The sequence below is a fragment of the Balearica regulorum genome, chromosome 3 (assembly GCF_011004875.1).
Source record: "Balearica regulorum gibbericeps isolate bBalReg1 chromosome 3, bBalReg1.pri, whole genome shotgun sequence".
NCBI classification, from domain to species: Eukaryota; Metazoa; Chordata; class Aves; order Gruiformes; family Gruidae; genus Balearica; species Balearica regulorum.
This window is the reverse complement of record NC_046186.1, coordinates 124929194-124943915: the sequence shown is the minus strand read 5'-3', so window position 1 is coordinate 124943915 and position 14722 is coordinate 124929194. Positions and strand designations below refer to the sequence as shown.

General features: G+C 37.9%; 1 protein-coding gene across 1 annotated transcript in view; it reads left to right on the top strand.

Moving 5' to 3' along the window:
• The window catches only part of ACYP2 (acylphosphatase 2), a 42009-nt gene extending 32893 nt beyond the window's left edge, over positions 1 to 9116 (top strand). The window contains exon 4 of the mRNA XM_075749937.1: positions 8180 to 9116. Within this exon, the coding sequence (XP_075606052.1) occupies positions 8180 to 8294 (115 nt within the window). The 3' untranslated portion in view covers positions 8295 to 9116. The remainder of the gene's footprint in view (positions 1 to 8179) is intronic.
• Positions 9117 to 14722: the final 5606 nt, after the last annotated feature.

Genomic DNA, 14722 nt, shown 5'->3' with positions numbered 1-14722 from the left:
CCATAATGACAGTTTATAGACCACAGGAACGGGCTTTGCCATAGGCGTGCTTGCAGCACTATTGCAGCTCACGTGAATAGGTCTTTTTTTTTTTCTATTGAGCTTTTTGTGATATTAATAGAAAGTATAAAGCCTAACAACTAGAGATGTTACAAAGCAGACTTGAATAATGTAGATAGGTAGGAAATCAGGTAGCTTACAGCTGAGTTACTTTTGTTATCTCTTATTCAAGATCTCAGCTGGTATATCCAAGATACCTCCTATCAGAGTAGTTTGGGATCATGACTTGAAGGGCTTCTTTAGATGATATATTTAATACCTGCCTGTGTTGTCTTACGGACTTAAAATCAAAGTATATGGCAGTCTTTAAATACAAGATCTATTTCTGTTATTTATAGAAACAACAAATAATACATGTTGACAAATTGTAGTTCTTGGTAACAAATCTAATCAATTGCAAAGGGGGTTTATGTCCAGGGAATATTATATATACATCTTGTATGCAATGTTACCTTCCTTGTAAATATACCATGCTGGGTTCACCTCCAGAGCATCTTCTGGTGTGCTGGAAACCACACACAGCTTGTCAAACAAAGACTGTAATAGCTGTATCATGCATATCCTTATGTTAAGCTTTTGCTTCCCCCTTATTGTACCTATATTTATAATAAAAAAAAGAGCATTTTGAAAGTAAGTTTTGACAAAGCCCAAACTTTCTCATTGTGTAAAATTTAAGCAGACTATTAGCTAGTGTAATCTACTTGGAGTTTTCCTGAACAGTTGTGCTTTCTAATAAAATATTAAAATATTTTCTTGATTTTTAAATTGGATACTAAAACGTCTACTATTTCATATCGTAGTTGCTTTAAAAAAGCTCCTTAAGATTGCAAGCTAAAAACATGGATGTAACTGCTTCCTTTGAAAGTGTGCAATTTAAATTACCAAATTAAATCATGTAGTGTAAAGACAGTAGAAAAAATGGAGCTGAGCTAGCTGAATGCTTAAGAAAACTTCAAAATGCTTTTACAAGTTATAAAAATTCTGTTACATTTTCCTGTCAACAGCATCCACTTCTATAGGGGTTGGACACCATATATGTTGCAGTTACTTTTTCCTTAAAGACAATTTGTAAGTCCCAACATACGTCAATCAGTTGGCCTAATAGTAAGAAGAAAATGTCTGAAATGCCAACATATCTGAAGTATTTTAGCTTAAAATTGCTTTGGCTGAGGTTTTAGTGACAATCTGAGGGGTGGGTTTTGTTCTTACTATAAAAAAGGGCAGGCAGATGTTTTGTGCATATGAAAGCAATTGTACATGTGCTCCAGCATAAGGAACAGCTGGATGACCAACTACCTAATCTGTGCTCACATGTGGATGCTTATATAAGGGACTCTGATAGAAACACTTTTGTGTTTTGAAGTGAGCCAGCCATTTTTCTTAAATTGGAAAGGGCCAGTTTGCAACTTCTCAGTGAGTTGTCTTGGTTTTCAGTTTTTTAGCTATCTGAAGTACTTGTAAAGTAAAGGAGACTTGAGGAAAATAGCAAGAATCCCAGTGGTGCTTGATGGAATTCAGTGTTTTGGTCTGGCATTATTTTTAGTTCTGCGTGATAAATTAATCTGTGTTTTTCTGTGTGAATCTGTCTGCTGAGAATTATGTAGAGGGTACAGGAAGTATGGTAATGAGGATTGGTCCTCATATGGCTTTTATCTGTCTCCCTTGCTGATCCTTATTACATTATGGCAAAGAAAAGTGTTGTCTTTCAAATTCTTGATTACATTTATCTGCAGTTTTCTATCTTATTTGAATGCTTTCCTGGACTGTGGATGCATGTTGGTTTGATAGGAGTTCTGCAACTGGATGGTTGTTACTGGGCTCCCTTTACTGTGGTGACTGTTTTTATTTTTATCAGGCTGTATGATGAAATGAGTTTTACTTAAAACTGAATTGGTCAAAGTGTGATTCATGATGGTCTTCCAATAGGTTTGCTTGGAAATGGCCAAAGTAAGAGTTTAATAGTTTTTAGGTATAAAACTGATTGTCAGAGGCAGTGTAGTATTTTACTTTGTTCAACTCTAATACAGCCATTTAAATCCAGTTTATGTGGGTGATGGGTGCTAGTCGCTTTCTATGTGTTAGAACTAGCGTTTTTCAGAAGGTCTGAATTGGTACACTAACAGCAACAGTTCCTTCTCACTTAAGCTTCCTGTGGCCTTTGATTTAATAGATGTGGAATGAGAAATAACTTTCAGTCGCATTCTGTGCAATGGAGTGGGGTTAGCCAAAATTCCCAGTCTGCCTCATGAGCCAAATCGTACCCTGTAGAGGCAGACATATAACAAGGAAAAAATACAATGGGCCTTTTTGCTGCTTCTGGCTTTCTGGTCTGTTTACTGCTTTGGGAAGACAGGACACAAGCTTAACAGGAAATTCTTTTTTGTCTTGTACTCTCCGTAGGTCAGTGTGGACATAAAAGCTGATTTAAATTACTGAAAGGGCTGAATTTGGGTTTAGTTTTCATTTACCTCTTTACTCTTTGGAACAAATTTCTGCAATGTTGCTTAGGTTTTTTTCTGGTAAGATCTAAAAAGCCAAATGTGACTTGCCTAACATGGCTTAAACAGAGGTATTCTGATAAGTTTTTAATAAAAATACACTTCTTATGATCCCATGTTTAAGTAAACTATTAAATTCTACTTGAAGTTTACCAAAATGATGAATAAGAAAATCCACTATAGATCTTTGCATTGCACACAAGAAAAAATAACTTCAGACTTGGCCTCATTCATTCTGGGATAATAGGTAAAGACATGTAACATAGATCAGATATGAATAACAAAGTGAATTGGAGGTATGTAGAGTCAAATTCTGTGCTAATGCAAACTACTAATGGTATTTACATTAGTCTTGCAAATAACATATACAATGTGATTAACATACAAGTAATTTCTCAGGTTTATAAATAGAAATGCAACACTAAAACATGTATTTGAAGCTTATTCATTTAATTTGTATCTCTAATATATCAAATTCTGCTAGTTTGCCCTTGCTGTTGTCATTACTTTCAAATAGTACCTCGAAGAAGAGCTCCTCATGTATTCTCTAGAGAAATGCTGGTGTTCAGTGCAGCAGGGTTTGACAGAAAAGGAAGAAATATAAACAAATTAACAACATTCATCTGACAGCTGTGTTTAAAAATACAAAGTCAAACACTAGTTTTGATTAAATATATTTCTTCCCTTTCTAAAGGAGTTCCAGAACTTCTGCTAAATATCCATGGGCCAAGAAATTACTGTTGGGATGCCCTGAGCAGCCTAGTGAACAGGCAGCAGAGTGCAGTCTTCCCCACACCTACAGGCTCCAGTGCTATTCTGGGGCACAGTGCCTGTGCCAGAGCAGGCTGCTGCTTCATTTCTAGCCCACCTGCTTCTTGGCCTGACTCTTTAGACTACTGTTGCCTTTCTCTTTTTTGTTTTAATCCTCTGAAGTAATCTGTCACAGCTTTGATTTAATGGACTCTGGTAGGGGATGTTCTAATAAATGTTTAATTTTAGATGTTAAATGTTAAATTCCCCTCGCTTGCACTTTGCCTTGTTCTCCCTCTACTTCTTCCCCCTTCCTTTTGCAGGTATCCATCCACAAACAGCACAGACATGCAACGAAGTGCAGATGTTTCATCTTGACCTCCTGTGGACTGCTGCCAGCAGTGGTTTTGGTGGTGGGTCAGGCAGCCAGCACAACAGTCAGAAAACCACCCGCTACCCTTTGCCTGGGGGTTGTGGCAGTGTTTGTGGTGGCACAGAGGCCCCTTGAGCAGAGCTCTAGAGGTGGCTGTGTTTCAGGTCAGGTGTCTTCAGGTTTCTACCCCCAGCTAGAGCCTGGTTTTGAGAGCTAGAAAAAAAATAAATACTAGAACAGAGGATGAAGGGTGGTAGGAGAAATTCAACTGTATTGCTTGAGTCCCCTTGACCTTATCCTGCACCAAAATGTTAGTAATTCTCCCCAGAATCCTTCACACTTTCTTCAGAATCTGTTTTTTCCACCTCACTAAGGCCTTGATTGCTTTTGCTAAAATTAAAATGCTGAATGTAACTTTTTTCAGGCCACATTGTTTTAAAACATGTCAAACAAAACAGTATTTTCAGAACACTTTTGTTATCAAGGGTTTTCTTTCCTGCTAGGTGTTTTGCAACACTTGACCCCTATAAATCTTAGTTCCAGATTCCCATTTTACTATAAGGCTCCTGCAGCAGCAGCAGAGGTGTAAGGATAATGGAATGGCGCTACAGTAAGCTGTGAGATGTCTTTACAGACTACTAGAGGTTTTACCTAGATGTGAATTTCAGGTTTATAGATAAAAAAGAGTTTAGCCCTTATTGTAGAGAAAAGCTTAAAAACCATGGCTAAAGTTCTCTCCAAAAGCTCAGAAGCTGGACAGCAATGAAAAAGAATTCCACATTTCTTCTGCAAATGTTTAAGTATCAGCATTTATGAAATCTTGACAGTACTGTTTCAGAATACAACAACATTTTGGAGGTATTTTATAAATATTTGCAATCCTAGCCTATACACTGTCACAGATGTAAATACAATCTTCAAAAAGCAACATTCTCTCCAATATTTTATCCCAAACAAAGGGAAATAAAGTATAAACAAGCCAGTGTGTTTATTTTCTCTCCCTCTAAATAAAAGCACACTTTTCTTTTGTTTCACTGTTGGTGACACTGGGGTTAAGGTGAAGAGAAACATATTCCTAAATTGTGCCTAGCTCACCAAGTATTGCTGCCCCAGGTAATTTTCAGCTCCATTTCTAACAGTACTGACTGTAAATTGCTGCAGTTTCAGGATAAAATAGCTTGGCTTTTTTGCATACAATAAAGGACCTACTGCAGAAGCATCCTATGCATATTGATGGTTTGATACAGGGTCTAGCGCAGGAAAATTGCATTGCTCGATTATGGGCTGGCTTGGCGTGGAGGTGTGGAAAGGCTTGTTTCTGCTTCAGGGTTGTTCTGTGGAGTGGGAAAACACCTTGGTCAGAATAGTGTCAACCAAGGCATTTATTTTGGAGAAATCTTACAGCATACAGTCCAGTTTAAAAAAAATAATCTTATTTGGGGAAATGGTAAAGTTATTCTACTACCTGTAGTATCCAAAGTGCAGTGTTTAGATCTGTGCTAGCATTACCTTGTGTTACAGAGGTGAGGCTCCTTAAATAACACTTTCTGAGGACTCTCCAGATTTGGCCTCATTAGGCTTCATTCTGATGAGTTAACAGGTAGGCATGTGTGCCTCAGCTTCTTGCCAGAAAAGTGCCTGCTTGGAATTCTGTACCAGCCAGGCTATTGCTGCAAGAGCCTAAATCGGGAGGGTACAAAACCAGCTCTTTAGATCTTGTTTTCCAATAATATGTTGCATGGTTGCCTAGGTAACAAGCCAGAGTTGCTTAGCAAGGTTGGGTTTAGTTAATGAAATAATTAAAGGATCCAATTGGTTTTAAACTCCTATGAGTAAGCTGCCATGAATATGGGGATAGAGAAAGTGTATGAGTTTAGGAAGGTGTTTCAGGCAGGCTGTTCTCACCAGGCTGAGGAAGTGAAATCCAGAATGGTGAGAAAATGTGCTCTGGCTTCAGTAATGATGCCTGGGGTGTCAGATGTGCTTGGGAAAGCTGTTGAGGTTTGTTTTGGGGTGTTTTTGCAGTTAGCCCTACCTAGATGTGATAGATGGGGCCCAGTTGCAGGGTCCATCTGGGGTGAGGGGGGTTCCTGACTGTGGAGAACCATCCAGAAGGAGGCGGGCAGCCTGTGCTGGCAACAGCCAATCATGAGGTGCTGCCTGTCTGAAGGAACCAATCAGTTGGGTGTTCTCTACCTGTGGTGGAGGGCGGGAAGGGGGTGCCAGGAATGTGGCACACCATGAGGAGAGACCCTGGGGTGCTGCCCTGCCTGGCCTCTCCCTCAGACAGGGAGGCTGTATATATCGTAAATTTGTGATTAAAGGGTATCTGAGTTGATCTAGTCCCCATGCGGCCAGTTTGAACAGCGAGATGGGCGCGAGGCCAGGAGCAATTGTATGGATGTGCAGTACTCAAGAAATAAAACATGGTAGGAACTAGCTATTTGGAGATCAGCTCCTGTTCCAGTGTTGTCATCTTAAAGCAGAAATAGATCTCTTAAAACCGAGGGGTAAGCTGTGTACTGCCCTGGCACAGCCTAAAGGAATGTCCTCGTTTGATTCAGATGTACCCATGTGACAAGCGAGGTGGAAGCTGTCTTTCTCACTCCTGGAGAGAAGTGGGTAGCAGCAGTGAATTTTAAAATGTGTGCTATAAATGGCAAGCTAAAACTCTAAATGCTAGTAATTGTAGCTAATATCTTGCACGTGTAGTAATGTAAATTCTAGGTAGGGAGGAGTCCTGTAAGACTTCTTCCCTACCTCCTGCATTAAATAGGGAATAAAATACATGCATCCTATAAAGAGTTTGGAGCTGGATTGTTTTAATTAGACTTTCATAATTTGTGCTATATCCTTATTCAATGAACAATGAACAAAGTTTGCTCTGTGCAAAGTTTGCAGAGTTACTTTTCATGCAGTGGAACTTGGGAATTCGAAGCAGTTGTGGATGAATTTTGGTCTACGTACAGTTGTGAAGTCTGGGCAAGGAATATATTTGTGTCTTGTCTAGGACAAGCTCACCTCTAAAATGAGAATAAAAGGAAAAGTATTTGTTTTAGTGGTCAGATAGGAAGGAGCTCACAAAGCTCTGTGACACTGCAAGTCTATAATCACCAAGCATACTCCTAGGGTTATATTTCAAAATACATTAATAGGAGACATTCCTGCTTTCTTAATATAGTATTAAGGATGTGTATCTCTTCATAATCAAGAGACTGAGTGGAGTTTGAAGAATCGGGTTAGTTGTGAGGGTACTGAATACAGGTTTGGAACTGCTTGTGGTAGTCTGAGACCAGTCTTATGAAGGACTAGCACAGTTGGGAGAAAATGACTTCTCGCTTAGCCAGCTAAGACATTTAAGATGTTTTGTGGTGTTATGTTGTGTCAGAAATTGTCTAAAAAAAAAAAAAAAAAAAAAAAAAACAAACAACTTGTCACATACTCTCTAACAAAATACATTTTTGTCTCAGGTGTGTTTTATTTACTGGCTCAAGATAAGCAACCTTCATTCTCAAAGATGGGAAAATCAAATCTCACTGCAAGAACATTGCATTTTACAATGCTCAGTGATTTTTTTCGATGGATTAATATAACTGTTAAGACAACTTCAAATTGGAATTTAAATGAATAATGACATATTTTAAATACTAATCACAATTATGTGTACCAGTTTATGCATAAAGTTATAAAAAGTATTTGTATAGAAATATTTCTCTTTAAGTATGATACACTAAAACAGTTATTTCTGAAACTTTAGTACAATAGAAAATACTGAGAAAGTATTTCTTGTAAATAAGCTCTCTAAGTAGTGTCATTTACTGCACTTCAAGTGTTTTGTGAACCTCTTTTATCACATGATAGTTTACTGTGAATTAGCAAATTACTGCAGGATAGGAATATAGTGGGTGTGCATGTGGGAGCAGCCATTGCACTGTCAGCTTCCAGCCTCAACTACCTTATGGTAATTTGTGTTCAGTACTATTTTCTAGCGTGCTGTGGAAGAAGGCAAGCACCAGCATAATTAAAGATTGGATTGTAATGCAAATATATGCAAAATTGTCATTTAAGAATGCCTGTATAAAATTTATTATTACTATTTAGTATAGCTTTGTGACATCACTTTGATTTTTCTGGTTTTGAACTTAATCATTTTCATTTCAGTTTCCACTTCTTTTCAGAAAAGGGTAAACTGGCTGTTAGAATTCTTTCTTAGTATTTTTCAGTTAGAATGGTTTTTAGGTCTTTGCTAAAAGTATAGAATTGAATCTGCAAAGCTAATATATGTCTATTTTAATGGTATTAATAAGCATTTAAAAGGGATCATTAAAGTAAATCTGCTTGAGCCTTTACTCGGATGTGGTTTTGTATAATATTTTGTAATACTATTTGAAATATTGACACCTTTTAAATAGGGTATTGTTTTTTAAAGGAGAAAGGAAGGGAAAATGGAAAAGAACAAAATATTCTTTATATGCTAACTCTCTCATTTTTCTTGCAGGAAATCCTGGCTGAGTAAAGTTGGAAGCCCAAGTTCTCGCATAGATCGAACAAATTTTTCCAATGAAAAGGAGATTCCCAAGCTTGACTTCTCAGGATTTAGCACTAGATACTAACAGAAGAAAACATCACTTAGCACAAAACTATGATGTTTCTGCTGCATGATATTTTCTGTGCCTCCATAAAATATCACAAGAGCATTTGAATGCTTTCTATACTAGAGATAAATATAAATTGTCTCTATTCACATGAAGTAAGAATTTTTATTTGCTGTATTAGACATTTTACACTATGAATGTCAATATCTAATTGCATCTTGAAAGCTGGATAAATGGTTAAAAGTGTCAGTGATTATTTGTGCACAATGAGATTTGTTATCTATAACCATATGGAACGGAATCTTTACACTGTGATTCATATTTTAGATGCAAAATAATAAACTTAAGTTCTACTGTTTGTAATCTCACCAAAAAACTTATCTACAGGGCTGGAACACTGAGACATCTATTGTAACAGCTCTGTATTATAGATCATGTTATTTATGATAATTAGTTAAGATATAGTGGTAATTTAAAATAAATGTATGTTGCCTCAAACTAAGATTATCTAGCAGCTCTGGTTTAAAATTCTCTGTAATAATGCAGATAAGTCTTGGAAGAAGATAATGAAATGTGTGGCCTCTCACCCCTTTTTCTTTGTCTACCTACAGCTTACCTCCATACTGGCTATAACATGTTTTGATCTTTTCGCTTTTTTGATGTTCTTACTAAAATTGAAGATTTCAGTTACTTTCCTTATGGATGTATATTTGCTCCTTAGTTAAGAACGTGTGTTGGAACCTGATTCAACATGATGCACCCACATACATCATATCAAGTACATGAAAGGTCCTGAGAAACTTGAGTTATGTGCTTGCAATAAATATTGGATACTTCTTAGTAGTGTCGGATGTAATTCTCAAATATAGTGCTCTTTTCACAGGCAACGAGGAGTCTCTCAGGGCTGGAACAGACCTATATACTCAATTTGAAAGTACTTCTGTCAGGATTAGTACATACTGGAAGACTTTGGTTAGATCTCTGACATATCTGAGCAGGCACCTGTGTGACCTGGCAGTACTCTCAGTTAATCAAGATTGGTGCCATTATGCTATGATGGAGGCTCAAGCTGTAAGTCCCTGAGAATTGTGTTGTATATAAAGCACAGTTATAATGTAGTAATGTGGTCACCTGGCCTTGGGTTGGCTCTGAGCGTGGGCAGAGCCTGCTGGCATCTGCCTGGGCTGTACCCTGATCCCCTTCAGTGAGGATACTTAAGCTGGTATTTCCACTGGCTACTCTGTACCATGTCTAAGGGTAGATAGCCTCAATTTAGGCAACATCCTCAAATTTGTGTTTTCTTTTAATTTCAGGAAAGGACATTTCATAATTGAAACACTGCATGTTTTCCATCTGCAGAGCAAGGTGTGCTTAGAAAGGTATTTCTACTGACTACTAGATTTATTTTCACTGGGCCTTTGTGCAGTAAAATCTCCTTTCTAGAATTTGCAGGAGTTATTTATAAATTGTGTTATAGTTCAAACCGCACTTGACTTCTGTGGTTATACACAAGCATCCTTTGTTGAAGTCATTGTCAATAACTCTTGTTTGACCCAAATGGTAAATGGCAAAGTTCAAGTGTAGCGGTAGCTCAATAGCTGTTACATCCTCTCTGAAAATTGTATCCTGCCAAACACAAGTAGTTTATATTTTCCTTGAAGCTACCTGGCAGAAGATACCCCCGCAGCCAAAGGCATTTCCAGCCAAGTTGCTTTGCTCATATTTTGAGCAACAATAATAGAGGAAGATGGAAAACAAACAGGACATTAGGTGCACAGAAAGAGGAGCCAAAGATGAAATTGTTTTTTGGATGTGTTTGGTGTGGGTGAGGCTGGGTGCTCACAAGGACTCAGTAATTTTACCCTGACTCCACTAGAAGTGTGAGGCTTGTGGGGGTGGGGAAACAGCCACTTAAAATGCTTAATTTTGGGGGGAGAAGATGTGTGGGTAGAGAATTTTGAGGAACTTGAAATATGTGAAAAAGTTACATGCAGATTTTTTAATCTTGAAAACAAAAGAAATATTTGAAGTCTTGATATGAGCACCAAGGATTGTAGAATGCTTTTCCTAACCAAGAAGTATTTTGGCAGAAGTTATTTCTAATATGGTATTAAGTAAATATAATTCCTGTAATCTGTGGCCTATATACTGTAGGCTAGATTTCTTGTTGTCTGTCACGAGGGTTTTTTCTAGATCTGTGATAACACTCAGCCTCTGTTTTTGTGCTCATTTTGAGCTTATCCGATGAAAAGGTTGATTCTGGAATACATCAATAACCTTCCTCTGCAAGTCAGCAATATTGATGTTTTCTATTTTAAATATCTGCTTCCCTCACATCAGGGATATGACAAGAGACAAAAAAATACTTGCAAGTTCTCTAGTGAGTTTAGCTCTGAGTGGTTTTGATATTCAAAACTGAAACACATGTACTTTGTGTTGTGCCATAATGTATTTTAACGGTTTTCTAATTTGCACGTAGTATGCTTTTCATTTTTAGAGAAGATTGTGCTGAGCACATAAGTACTAAAGGTGTGATGTTTCCCAGAAACCCTGGCTGGGGTTTTCAGAGGAAAATGGAATAAATATCACATTCTGCACCTTCAAAGTTTTGGGAAGTCTTACAGCTAGTTGTGCTTCTGGAGTATACTTGTGTAGAATTCTCTGAAGTGAATGGAGTTCCAAGGGGCCTCTTCCCTTGCTTCCTCATTCTAACTGAAGGTGGAGGCCCAAGATGGTGGTAATGGTAATAATATGTAATGCAGAAAAAAAGTACGTCCCTGTGAATTTAAGGGTTACTGAGGCCAAAGCCCATCTGTTATCAAGCTGAGGAATTAATACTTGACTTCCTGAGTGCTGCTGACATCCTGATATGTGGCCATGGGGAAATGCCTCTGTAGACATTTTAGGCTCTTTTTATGTTGCATTGAAATCAAACTTGAATGCATTGTATCTGTTCTTAATTGTTGTTGTGTAGCCATGTTTTATTCATGCAAATGCCTGCAGTACAGTTGGGAACCTGTATTTGTTGAGGCATATAGCTAGCTTGAAGTAATTTGATGCACAGGGAAATACTTGATTTGCATGAAGTGGCACCTGCCTTACTTGTGGGTAAGTACAAGCTTGTAGGACTCTTGTACAGGTGATCATCAGCAATAAGCAAATAATCCTGCATCTCCTTGCGGACATGCTACGCAAAATGGAGGCTTGTACTGACTGCCAGAAGGAGATGGTATTGTTGAAAGCATGTTGAAAAGAAGTAGTCTAGAAGACAGTGTGTTATTGTTGCTCTCCTGAAAAGGCTATTATAAGTGAACAGATACCAGTTTGTTTTTTATAACTTGGATGACTTTTTCCAAGACAGATATTTGAAGACTTTTCAAAGTAACTTCTGTTCTCTGTCTGAAAGATCCTTCAGATGGAGGCAGGACGCAGTCCTGCAGTCCAAGCAGGGTCAAGGCTTAATGGTGAGCCTGTGGCATAGCAGGAGATAGTGGTAACTTCCATTTGTCAGCTTCCCGGGTAGGTGAGTTCAGGCTGGCCTATGTGCTAGTGAGTCCAGGGGTTCTGGAGCTGGATGGGTTTGGATGAGTCTGGGTGAGACACCTTCACATTTGGGGAAATTTGAGCCCTCTGTAGAACTTGGTTCCTTGGAAATATTTTTCTGTGCTGCAAGTCATATGATGCTGTGTTACTGCAGCTAGTGAACTGTCTTGCACTGCATGCATTAATCTTACTGTTTTATTTAATCCTCAGATTATGTTAAAGTATTATGGGTCAAAAATCATCTGATTTATGGAAATACAGTGCGTGCAGAACATCAGAGCAGCATCTCTAGATTTAATGAAAACAACATTGATTTTGCTGAGCCAAAGATTTTCTGTGGTAAGATAGGGAAAAAAGTCAGGAACAATTGGCTAATTAAACAGCAAAACTAAGTTGACACCTCTTTGCTTTTCTGCTACACACTAACATCACTCAATTATGATTAGATATCCTTTATTTTTATTTTTACTTATTTTTTTAAAAATGTAATGCAGTAAGAATAAACGCTGTATAGGCCAGCTCTATTCTTGCTGTAAGTGGAAATAGTTTCTACCTATCTAAAAGGGTTAAGACTTCTGAAAGTCTGTTCCCACTATTTCCAAGTTATTTGTGAATTTTGGACAATGCTGGCTTTCTTGAAGGAAAATTGTGTGCCTGACTCAATTCTACTGTAATTTAAGAAAGTTCACATCATTAAACCTTAAGACCAGATGTGTTAATTAAAATTGGACCTTAACTCCTAAATGACCAGGTAATTTAAAATATGGGTTTATATTTGATTTAAAAAATTTTAAAAAATCTTTGCTAAGCAGTGAACAGAATGAAAGTGTTCAGCCTTGTCAGGAATGATGTAATCTTGTATTATGCTGTTTACTCTTGATACTTAATGTTGTAATGCAGAATAGGAATGTTCTGCTACACCTACTCATTCTTGAGCCCTCATCCAGAGAAAAAGCATGATGGTATTTCCTGCCATACTTTCTCTTACCTGACACCAATCTGTCACTTTTTATTTTCTTGATATCCTCTGGAGCTGCCTTTCATGGCTTGCTTTCTTCTTGGAAAACTGTATGCATGTTTGCTGCTGGAATCCTCTTACTAGACAGAATGAACTGGATTAGTCAAGAGAGCTTACTGATTAATGTGTGGCTGTGTACTACTACCTGCTGAAAGTATTCTAATTTGAAGGGAATGGTGTAATGAAAGATGGTGAGGGGAAAAAAATGGTGCATGCTATATCTCTTTAAAAGTCTGTTTATACTGTGACAATACTGTAAACTGGAATTTCTGTTCATTCTTCAAGGCTCCTCACGCTACCTTGTGTGGGGGTGTAAGTTCTAGTATTACAGAGTCAGAAGTTATTATTTCTGCATCAAAACCAAAACACATGGCACAGACTTAAAATAACTACGCTTGCCCCAGTTCATTTCATATTAATACTGATATAACTGAATAAGAAATACTGAAATGGAAGATCAAAGGGGGAGAGCAACCTCATGGTTAAAAGGGTTGCAGAAACAGATTAAAAGGTTTTACTAGTTAAAATTCAAGAATGGTTTAAGTAAATATGAGGATACTAGTTGTCTTCCACAATTAGGTGATCTTACTATGATAGTTAATATACGTAAGTACAAATATATGAAAATCTTTTTGATGAATCACTTCATAAATCAGTTGTGAAATGTAGTGTCTTTGTATCAGAATTGCACTCTAAACAGCATTAATGGAGGAGTATGGGAAGTTTGGCTCAATATGATTGTATAGGAGATGTGCTGTTTGAAATGGTAGCAGGGGTTCTTTCATAGCTGTGCAAATAGCTTCTTGGTGTTGACTAACACCTGTGGTTGCTCTATTTTAGCAATAGGAAAGTCTTGTAATGTTTCTTCCTGCATTTGAGTTCCTGAAAGGGGACAATAGGACAATACCGCACTCTCTGAAGGTCTTTTCCACCTAGGAGCTTAGTGATGTGCACAACCAGCTAGAGACAAACTTGTTTTGCAGTGTTAAATGCTTTAAGCCATATTTTTGATTCACACGCATTTGATCAGTGTCAAGAAGTAAATTTTGTTGATCGTAACTGTGTACTGGTATCTATTCCAGGAAAAAGGGACAATTGCCTTTAGGCTTTTGAGACCGATTTGTTTCTGGATCTGTGTAGTACACTAAAACTAGGCTCCATTAGAGGTATACCCAGAATCCCTAGGTTTCTCCATTAACTGAATGATAACCTGGCATTCACTTGTATTTGGCAGGGAGATGAAATAAACAATGGAGAGCCACAAGTTCTGTCCTTGCAGGCACTAACTTATGTTCCATTGGAATCTTGCCATGGATTTCAGTGAGAACAGTAATTGGTCATGCAACTGGAAGAACACTACCGAGCAAGGAAATGCATTATTAATGGGACAGTGTTTGAGAAGTGGTGGATGCGATTAAGACACTAGGTCACTTTCTTGGTGCTGGCTTTGTTTTTTCCTACTTAAAGCAGTATCACTATGGCTTCAGAAACATAAAAGCCTGAACTTTCTTGTGTGAAGTTCACAGCTTGAAAACATGCCAGGTACTGTGCTATCCCAAGGAAACAAGCAATTAGTAATTTGTAGTTATGAAGTTGTTCTGTAAAGAGTGGGAGCAGGCATAAGTGGATACATACAACCCTGGGAAGCATTAATAACAATAGCAATGTAATCCTAGCTGAGGCATAGGGATGGTAAATAGAGCAGGAAGGATTCTGGAACTGGACTTTTTAAAAGTTCAATACACAGAAATTTACCTGAAGTTGTTTGGAAGTGCAGTCAATGGCATCACTGGGAACTAGTTCTTGGTGAGCAGCATAAACAGAAAAGGACTAGCTGGGAAAGAGGGTCTTGGCAGAAGAGGTCCTGTCTTGAAAGAGTTTTTGC